The sequence below is a fragment of the Saccostrea cucullata genome, unplaced genomic scaffold (genome assembly GCF_032062105.1).
Source record: "Saccostrea cucullata isolate Sc308-1 unplaced genomic scaffold, CSIRO_AGI_Scuc_v1 ctg547, whole genome shotgun sequence".
Classification (NCBI taxonomy): Eukaryota; Metazoa; Mollusca; class Bivalvia; order Ostreida; family Ostreidae; genus Saccostrea; species Saccostrea cuccullata.
In genome coordinates this window covers 223,206-233,953 of record NW_026930450.1, presented here as the reverse complement: position 1 = coordinate 233,953, position 10,748 = coordinate 223,206, and the positions used below count along the sequence as shown (strand labels likewise).

The 10,748-nt window shown below is 33.2% G+C and overlaps 1 protein-coding gene across 4 annotated transcripts in view; it reads right to left on the bottom strand.

Annotated features, from left to right (window-relative positions):
* Positions 1-2,357: 2,357 nt before the first annotated feature.
* The window catches only part of LOC134228632 (putative oxidoreductase YteT), a 164,502-nt gene continuing 156,111 nt past the window's right edge, over positions 2,358-10,748 (bottom strand). For 3 of the 4 annotated variants that reach the window (XM_062710308.1, XM_062710307.1, XM_062710305.1), the window contains exons 4-13: positions 7,289-7,362; positions 7,088-7,147; positions 6,576-6,740; positions 5,638-5,823; positions 5,396-5,497; positions 5,163-5,294; positions 4,198-4,299; positions 4,014-4,080; positions 3,693-3,787; positions 2,358-2,665 (exon numbers count right to left, since the gene is read on the bottom strand). In XM_062710308.1, the coding sequence (XP_062566292.1) occupies positions 2,534-2,665; positions 3,693-3,787; positions 4,014-4,080; positions 4,198-4,299; positions 5,163-5,294; positions 5,396-5,497; positions 5,638-5,823; positions 6,576-6,740; positions 7,088-7,147; positions 7,289-7,362 (1,115 nt within the window). In that variant the 3' untranslated portion in view covers positions 2,358-2,533. Of the gene's footprint in view, positions 2,666-3,692; positions 3,788-4,013; positions 4,081-4,197; positions 4,300-5,162; positions 5,295-5,395; positions 5,498-5,637; positions 5,824-5,853; positions 6,040-6,575; positions 6,741-7,087; positions 7,148-7,288; positions 7,363-10,748 lie in introns of all 4 variants that reach the window. The other variant, XM_062710306.1, reaches the window with a different exon arrangement.

Below are 10,748 nucleotides of genomic sequence, written 5' to 3'. Positions count from 1 at the left end.
TCTAATTGTAAATCTAGACACTACTGGATTAAGTGTCATATTTAGTTAAGTTATAATGTAGAAAAGGTCGATTTTTAAGAATACTTTAATGCTTTAATTTCTGTGAATATAAAGCTTATTGTTGGTAAAGGGAGAACCGGAGAAGTCAAATATTAAAAATGCTATTTAAATAATGATAAGCAAGAGATATCTCTTTACATCAAAGAGGCACATATTCGTGCTTGAGAGATATCTCTTTTCTATTCTCTTTAGCTTTGAGAGGGGTCTCTGAAGACACACTTAGAAAGACATCTCTTTCACTCTGAGAAATACATCTGTATCTCTTTAACTTGGAAAAGTACCCCTCAAGAAAAAAGAGATATCTTGCTAACGTTAAGAGATGTTCTTTAAACGAAAGAAAAATCTCTCAAGAAGAAAGAATGTGAATATGGATATTTCTCTATGTGAACGAGATACCTCTAAAAATGTAAGAGATATTTCTCCAAGTGAAAGAGATATCTCTTTTTCAAAAAGATATCTCTTAGAGTTAAAAATTGAGATATCTCAATTTTATAAAGATATCTCTTTAAAATTGAGAGATGTCTCTGTAATTTCACGATAAATATTATTTTCCCAATAAAGACCAAAAGGTCTTGTCATAAATATGTGTTTTAAATTCCTCAAATATTATTTTAAGTATTCAAAATGAAAGTGATTATGCGTCTCTAACATTATATGAGCACATATTCCGTGTTTTGCTGACATCAGCTGACTCTGCTATGCGCCACATAAACCTTTGATCTGATTGGTGGAAGGAAAAAAATGCCTAAACTCATAAATTCTATTTTGAGTGTTACGTTCCAGTATCCATTATAGTACCATTTTTTTACACTCCCACATACTGCATCTCTCTCATTTCACTATAATACAACATAAAGTGGGGAGGGGGACAGCCGGACTTTAAATGTTCTATAGGAAAAAAGTTATGTCTGAATAAAAGTGGGGGTGGGCAGCCAGCTCCTCTTTCTCTCTCTGAATCTTCGTGCCTGTAACCCCCCCCCCCCCTCACCCCCCTGCAACTCTTACACTCACATGGAATAGAATTTTCTTGGGTTTTTTGTTTTGCTTCTCAAGGTTAACATTTTTTCTCTGGCTGATCCCCCCCCCCCACTTTAAAAAAAATACGATGTTGCTACATCGTTTAATGGCGTTATTGCCCCTGACACAAAATGTTGTATATCTTGTGATTTAGTTACATTTAAAATATTCTAGACATTTATTCAAATTGACAGTATCATATAAATTACATTAGAATATTATGTAATATATATAATAATGTATTGTATAAATACATGTCTCAATACAACAAAACCAGCAATGATCTAATGGATAGGAATCATCCCTACCTCGATATATACAATGCCAGGGCTAGTTCGACTTTTTCACATCAAAAACTACTAGGTTCTCTTTATGCATAAAATGGCCAAGCCAATACACAAGTTAATTGATTGTACTCTTCCGTCCAATTTCTAATACTAACAGAAAGAATAGAGATCTAGTGCTTTCATTTCCTATAACAAAGTCTCTATTCGGAGTCCGGGGGCCTGTTTTACAAAAGAACTTCAGTTGATTATAACATTTTGCAAATGTAATGCTGAAAAGTATCTTATTAAGTGCATTCCTTATAAAACGAAAATATAACCATTTTCAATACTAGTACTTTAATTAAAAATTCATATGCAGATGAAAATTTGGTCTTAGTCGTAAGTTCCTTTGTAAAAGTATTGTGAATACAGGGTTTGTAGAACTGTGATGTTTTGAATTTTGCAGAGTTCTGCAGAAAAAAGGGTATTTGAGTTCCTAGCTTATGCTAGGAACATAAATATGAGTACATCTTTCGATTATCTTTATTAGTTAAGATTTATTTATTTATTTGTATGTGACGAGTTTTATTGTTGGTCGCCAATCAAATCAGCAAAACATTGACAGATCCAATTTAGCAAGAACAACAACAAATAAATCATCAAGTAAATTCAACAATTTTAATGAAAAAGCAGCTGTCAGTGATGCGATAAAACGCGTTGGTGAATGGTTGTATAAAGTTTTGAAAAGGTGTATGCTTTAATGATATCCATTTTGATTAAAAATTCTGTTATTAATGTAGCTGATTATCCAGAAATTGATGCTCTTAGTAAAAGGAATATGAGCAGCAACTTTGATGTTGTAATTTTTTGTTGCAAAATTGTAACTGTATATTGGATTATATATATAGAAGTTTTCTTCTGCTTTATTTTATTCTAATTAATCATAAAGGTGTAAGTTACAGACAAATTTATCATAATAACACATTTTAACAGCAAAAAAAAAGTTTTCAAAAATGCAGTTCATTTTGCTTTAATTTCTGAATTCTATTCCATCCGAATATGTACACAACATTGTTTATTGCATTTCCCAGCAAGGCATAAAATAAATTTTAAAAATCAGATAAAGTAAATAAAAATGGTTAATTTTAATATTTTTTTTTTATTTTATACTCAGAGGCCTGCTGTAGCAATCATGAAAAAGACATGTCTTCGCTGATAGTAACAACTCTGTTTTCCTTCCGTGCTTTCTCTGCCGCAAACACCACTAAATGGCTAGCAAGAGTCTCTTCTGCACCAGTTTTAATTCCAGAAAAATCTTTACGCTGTAGAATAAAAAGGTAAAAGCATGCCAGTCAAGTTATACTTGAGCCCGTTTAATAAAGGACAAATGATACAAACAATTTTCATCAAACATTTTTAGTCATGCTCATAAAATATCCCAGTATTCAAAGCTCAAAAGTCCATGAAACAATACAAATTAGGAGCAGAGAAAACACGGACTGCCAAAACATCAGAGGTGGAATCAGGTGTCATTTAGGAGGGAGCATCCCCTGCTGACCCGTCACACTCGCTTAACAATTAGCATGAAAAATATCAGTCCACATCTGACTTATAATAAATTGTATTTGCTGACAAGATTAATGTATAAACCATAGAACTTAGGAAATTATGATTTTAACAAGACTGTTGATATTCTTGTTCCATCAACTTTTTTGTCAATAATATATCTCGTTTTCAAAATTGTTTAAACGTAGAACGAGCTCTCGCCCATCGAATCCATTGTGAAATAAAAACCCTGTATGCAGGTTATGAATGTATATTGCTTCATAAGTAAAGGTAGTTTTTGATTGAAAAGTAAAGTCGTATTGTTTGTAATAAAACTTGGTTATTAGATTATCATAAACGTCTTTTCAAGTATATTATTATCTAAATATGAAACATATGTGTCGGTCTCTGTGGAATTTTTTTTTATTTAAAGCTCACCAGGATATACCGTATCGACATAAGAATGGAAAATTACTATTGTTAATAGACAAAGCGTCGTCGATGTATTTGAATGTCGAGTTCAAGGCCACAGCAAGTGTTTTTTTTCTTTTCACGTATAAGATTAAGGATAATTCCTTCCTCGCATGAATACAAAAATACATGTATGTCTTTTAATAGCATGACGCAATTGGTACCCATGAATATTCCAACAGGTTGTTGGACGACATGGTCTCCAAAAACCACATAAATATTGTCGATTAGAAACTCTAGCATTTTTTCAATATCAGTTAATTACTATATTTAAAATATCTTAATCTGTATTTAAAAGAAAAAATGTAAGATTTCAAAGTAACATTAAGTTACATGAATTGCGTGCTGAAAGTGTTCCATTAAACAGTAGTCTGCTCCCCCGTGTCCCCTCAAAGGTCCAGAATGTTTAGATTCCAGTTCATGGTGATCTGTGAAATTGGTTATCTAATTACTAAATGCTACTTTCCTTTTGAAGAAAATCTTAAATGAATATTAAAGTAGAAGATCAGACATCCATGTATTTTTCATTATATTCAGAACACTAGGATCATTTTCTTGCTTGAATAGAATATTAAGTTTTCGTGAAAATATATACAGTCAAAAAGTTAGAAACTAATTTGATGATGAATAATGTATACGGGTTTGATTACTTACATCTTTTTCCAGAAACAAAATCAACTTGTAAAATCTCCGATTGTCCATCTCGGTACCTTATCTCGCCCTACAATGCAATTTCTACACATAAATAAAAAAATTGACATCATTCAAGAAAAAAAAGTTTTAGGACTAGTTGTGTGTTCAATTTGGAGTAAATACCTTAAAAAGAAGGAAATCTTACTTTTGTTCCAAACACATTAACTTCCCTACGACAAACAGATTCTGTAAATCCAATCATTGACATTGAAGCTGTGGCTCCACCAGAAAACTGCATATTAACCACCTAAAACATAAGAGACATGAAAAATACATTTTCTCTTGGTAGTTTCCTATTTTCCTTTATTTTGTGAGCTTCTTCCGAACTTATTCAATTCCCCATGTACATATAAACAAGTGAAAAACATAAAAGCAACTGTAAGCGGAACTAGCTGAGTATGGTCATTTTCGTCAGAAGGAGAAATAAAGATATTTATCAGTTGAAGTGAATGTTTTCTGAAGAAAAAAGTTTGTCATCATAAAGTTTGTCATCATTTATGTCCATTTGCTATAGCCTTTAACTGACAATTTAGATATATCTACGACATTATATTAATAAACAATAGCTACTTTCATTCATAAGTCAATTGGATATACAAGTATATTTCAGTGAACCTTGAAATAAGGGACACCACAGAGTCTAATACATACGAGTATGTCTAACATTCTGATATTTTAAAAAAGCAAAAGATAAAATTGGTAACCCTACAACAAAATCTTATTATAAATGTGATGACTTCTATAACTTTTCTATCGCCAATTTTCCTTACTAATGTAGCACATACAATTATCACCTTCTTTGGTGTCACTCAATTGATTTGATGCGCATGCTGTAAGTAGATTATTTAAACGAGACAGGGGATGCTTACTTCTCAATGGTTCCTGATCCCACCTCCCATGTTTTTTAAAAGGATTTGTGTTGTTTAAATCGACTTTGAGCTTGAAAACTATTTGTTTTCTCATTTCAAACCAAAAAAAAAATCCAAAAATATACATAAACAAAACCATGCATTCACTTCTTTGTTTTTATCATACATGACATATACATAATAAGTTCAAAAAACATGAAGAAAGGCTAAAATAAAACTTTGATCAATCTGTGTTTGGTACCTGCTGTGACATTACGTCATTATCCATGTCATAGACACAGCGTCCATACGGTCCCGTCCTTAAGGCCTCTGTGACGTTTTCTATGTCAGGAAGTTCAGAGGTCAACACAGACACGGGCCAGCCTCTATTTAACTAAAAATTACGATACTCAATGAAAAATATGATCAAATTTTTAAATAGTGAAAAGAATGAAATTCATTCCATTAGAAAATGATTATAAAAGAATGACTAACAGATTTTATTCCGTTTTCAATGTAAATCTTTACTGCTGAGTAAGGACATTGTCTTTGCACATCTTCAGGACAGTCAAGGCATCGACTAGCTGCATTCTTTGGCTGCAATAATCGCGACGATAACAGTAAGCCTTTAATACCAGTGTAGAGCATGATTTCAAAAGCTGAGGATGTTTATTTGGGAAATATAAGTCTTCACACATTCTCACCAAATCTGTTAAAATCGTCATTTTAGAACTTACTTTATTCTGCTTGTTAAAATGACTCAAATGTCCAAACGAGGACACACTTTGACATTTCTTATCTCCCATCCAATGACATAAAAGGTCAATGTCATGGCAACATTTTGCTAATAAAGAAGATGAGCTCTCTTTCTCATTGTGCCAATTTCCTCTCACATACGAATGGGCAAAATGCCAGTACCCTACCTGTAACAAAAAACCACAGTGTAAACTTACTTTATTTTCCTGAGAGAAATGACTTAAATGACCAAAAGAGGCGACAGAATGGCACTTCCTCGGGCCCATCCAGTGACATATTAGATCAAGGTCATGACAGCACTTTGCCATGAGAGAAAATGAACTTTCTGACTCTTTATGCCAGTTGCCTCTGACAAAAGAATGGGCAAAATGCCAATAACCAACCTGAAATTAAGAATTTGAACCTTATCTAGTCTAATGCAATGTTGTTTCGATTTTTTTGTTTGTTGTTTGTTTGTTTTCTTATATAAACTCTCCATAAGAACTACTGGTCTTTTATATGCGTCATTATTTCAACATTCCCTCTGTTCTTAAATGTATCGCAAAAAAATCTTGCAAACTGTGAGCTGCTATCCTTCCCACAGATGTGTACTGCACTCCTTACTTTCAGATGTAGAAAATATTATAGCAAAACAATTACGATCTGTGTTTTAAAGATAAATAATGTAAGATATAAACAAAATATTACAGCTCAAGAGTGTAGCATTTTCTTTCGTCAAGAATAATTTAAGAGTTAAAAAAAAGCTTCTTTGTTTTGTCACTTGTTAATTAACCAGCCTACCTTTCAAGCTAATATGTGTAAGATGTATTCTATGTGCATAAACCTACTGGTACATTGTATACTGTTTTACATACATGTAATTTATTGATTTTAAATCATTAAAGGTAATTTGACATCATCCTTAAGTCATGATACATACTGGTTCCAGGTGTTGAATATTCACAACGTCCCCTATGGCTCCTCCATCTATCAGTTCTTTGATTTTTTTCACCCAGGGAGTGTAACGGAGGACATGACACACCGTTAAGAAAACGTTGTTTTCGTTACAGACACGAACAATCTCCCTACAGTCTTCTTCTGTGGTCTGGATTCAAAAACATATATCCTTACATATCGACAAAATATATCACATCTACAGTATCCTTTATAGCTAAATGTACTTTAACACACATCTTCAGGCCTGTGGGCCATAAAACTTAGACGAGCTCATTTTTGATCTCAGTCTCACTTTTCCACTATTAATTTCTTTGGAAAAAGTGAGAATGAGATCAAAAGTGAGCTCGTCTAAGTTTTATGGCCTCCAGGCCTGATATCCATAAACTAACATCAATTTCCTTTTCGGATTTTTTATCGACCAACATGTAAGTTCTACATGAGAAATTTATTTTTAGCATATAATAAGATCAAATAGTACGTAAAATCATGACTTACTGCCATGGGTTTTTCCAGTAAAATATGGTATCCCTTCTTTGCAAAGGCAATAGCCGGGTCCTAAAAAGAGAATTTTACAGTCAATTGAAATAATTTGTAAGATATAAGGGATTAAATTTCAATTTCAAACTTAAATGACAGTACCCAATTTAACTATACTGGAGAATTAATATTTAAATTGTTGCTGATGTTGCTGTGTACCTTGTGTTGCTGATCCTGGGTACAAATGATCACACAATCCGCAAACTTATCTTTCCCAGCTATCTCCCGCCAGTCTATTATAATATTATATATATAAACTTTGTCATTCAGTATGTTTATTTCAGTGTAAAAAACGAGAGTTAACTGATGATATTTCTATGTTAACACTTTACTGCAGGTATATAATGTGAAGGTCTTGAAAAAGATTCTGATGCTGTGCAACATTCATTTGAACAAAAAAGTAGCAACATTGAAATTCATTAATTTCTAGGGATGTCAACGAATAGTCGACTATTCGACTATCAGTCGAATGGACCGACGATCGAATAATGAAACGACATTCGAATATTAAATAAATGCAAGATAAGGGGGTGATAATGAAATTCTCATCTCTAAATTGAAAAAGCGTCCTTCTTCAAACTATATAGTATTCGTAGTAGTATAGCACAGTCACAGTATATAAATAATTTTCCATATCGTACATATGGAAAGTACAGTGATTACATACCGCGATAATTGTTTCTCAGTTACTGACTTTTTTCTTGTGATAAATAATGTAACGCTATACTGGACTATGAAAATTATTTAATTGACTTGTACCAATTATATTTTTTAACCTCTAGGAATTTCAAATGCTAGAAACACACAATATTTGCAATGCCGTGAAGTTTTTAACTTTCGATAATTATTACAAGAATAATCCTATATAAAAGACATTTTGATAGCATGGGCAATCATTAATTAAACAAACAGTATTTAACAATATTACCTGAGGTATGAATAGTGTGTGATTACAATTCCCCTTTCTCAAACTATTTCAATTTTCCAATTTATTTTAATTAATAAGCTTTCAAAAACACCGTGCTATCCAAAAAATGCTCCGAATAGTCGACTATCGTTCGAATAATGTAATCGAATGTTCGACTAAGGAAAATTAATATTTTGACATCCCTATTAATTTCATAAGAGTACATGTTTGGATAACTGAGCACGGACTGACAATAATAGTGAATTGGTTTTGCTCTCTCACACTTCTACTTTGAATTTTCTGAATTTTAGTTTTAACTTTTTTTTCATTAATACACAACAAAATTTCTACTTTTCTTTGGTATTATATATTTACTCTGTAAAAGTACAAGAATGCGTCAATCAAACACGTCTCGAACTTCGTAATTTCAATAATTTCCACTTTAAATAAGTTATAAATCATATTTCCGTGTGAAACACCACATAGCAACATATGTCATGATATTATACCAAAAAAAATTGAGAAAATATTAACTTCAGATCTGCATCTTAGCCCTTTAAGTATCAGTCACATTATCCAGCGATGGGGTATACGATAAGAAACCGATTCGTTTTTTTTTATATAAAAATGGCGGACACCTATAGTAATCGGACGATGACTGAGGCCATTTGGCGAATCGGTGGGGTCATCGATAGAAAATAAGTTGAAGTTAAAATCAGCGATGTCTCCATCGATGCACCACATCACCCCTCATCGGCAACCCATCATTAACACATCTTTCAAGGATTGGCCGATGTATGGCCGAGCATCGAGTGTCAATTGGATCTGAGGTAATCTGGGGGTTGAGTGGTAGGCAACAGACGTCGACCGATCATTAGTCGATGTTCGACCAAACATTGGCCAGTAGTTGACCGACGTACGAACAATGTTCACCAATGTATGAAAGATGTAATATACAATCGGCCGATTACCCCGGAATATCGTTTTATGGTTAGCAATGCATCACTGGGCCTTTGTACGTCCAGCCGACAACCACATCATTTTTATCAAAAAACGCATTGGTTGCCCATCGTATCCTATCGCTGGATAATGTGACTTATACTTTACGGACTACTAAGCCAATGTGGACTGATGTTGAGGCATCGCTCACACCACGAATCACCACCGATTACCACCGGTCTACGGCCAACGACCGGGAAAGGTGACCTAGGCATTATTTGCGTTACGATATAGATACATGTACAGCACACTCGTAAATTTACTTTCCTTGTCATTGGTTATTTGCAAAAATATTTTGTTAAAAAATATTCTGATTGTACACACAAGTACTGCACTCTGAAGTTAATATTAATTAAAAAGAAGCTTAAGATTCTGGTTGACAATATCTATGTGTCTTTTGGAGACAAGGTAGTCCAACAATCAATTGGATTGCACCCCGTTATTAGCGGACGTGTGTTTGTATTCATACGAGGGGTGATCAAAAAGTTCGCGAACTATCTCTATATTTACAGAACCAAGATTCAGATCAGAATGAAGTTTGGCACAAATAGAGGCATGCACATGTTCTATAAATAGCATATGATAAGTAATGATTTTCTTCATCATTGTGACGTCACAATGTGAAAATGACGTCAATATGTAGGTGACTCATGACGAAAAATGGTTGTCACAGTCTTACTCGAGAAACGAACGGCTGTAAAATTCGACATATAACTTGGAAATTCCTTTGAAATGTCTAAGAATATTTTCTACAAAGTTTATGAAGACAATGGACTTTCCAGACGTTCAGTCATAAATTGGATTGATTGTTTTAGTGAAGGGAGGGAGACGGTTAAAAATGACTTGTGTTTTGTAGCCAAGCGAAAGCAAGCTGGGGGAAGTGATGTGTTCTTTGTTAGGCAATTGTTATGAAAGATTGCAAAGTTACAGCTAGAAAAATGATGGAATATCTTAACAATGATATGATTATCTAATCCCTAGAATATCGTTTAATTTAGACTTTTAACATATTAAATATGATAAAAAGAAGGCCCTCATATTATATATCCATATTGGATAAAAGTCACGTTCCTAAGACAGTGGACACAGTTTGTGATGGTCACCATGTTATTTCTGGGAAAGTATATCCTTATCCAACCATCCTACTTCCGAGATTTGGTCATTTCTGACAAATAGACTGTTCTTGTTATAAAAATTAACTTGTATGGTAAGAAATTTTTGAAAGACTCGGGGAAATATTTTAGCGTCTATGAACAGAATGCTTCAGAGCATGTCACGTGACTGCCTGGATCACGTGGATCGCGCATGGGTAGAACGGTGGCAGATATACATTAAAATCAGAGAGGTCTACTTTAAAAAAAAATGAACACCAAAACCTAATTTTATTTGTTTTAAGGAAATTATTCAGTTAGTTCGCGAACTTTTTGATCCCCCCTCGTATATAAGACAGAAATTGTCCAAAAGCTTATATATGAAAAGAAGAAAACACTCCTGTGGCCTTTAACTCGACATTTAGATGTATCGACAACGCATTGGCAATTGAATTGAATTGAAAATATTTCATTGACAAAGAGTCAAAAGGATCAGACAAGTTCAGAAACTTGGATAGTCTTCTCCTAATACAACAATTTAAAAAATAGCCAAAATAAAAAACATATAATATACATATGGCCTACTACATATACATCGTAGTAATAGATGAAAATAAGATCT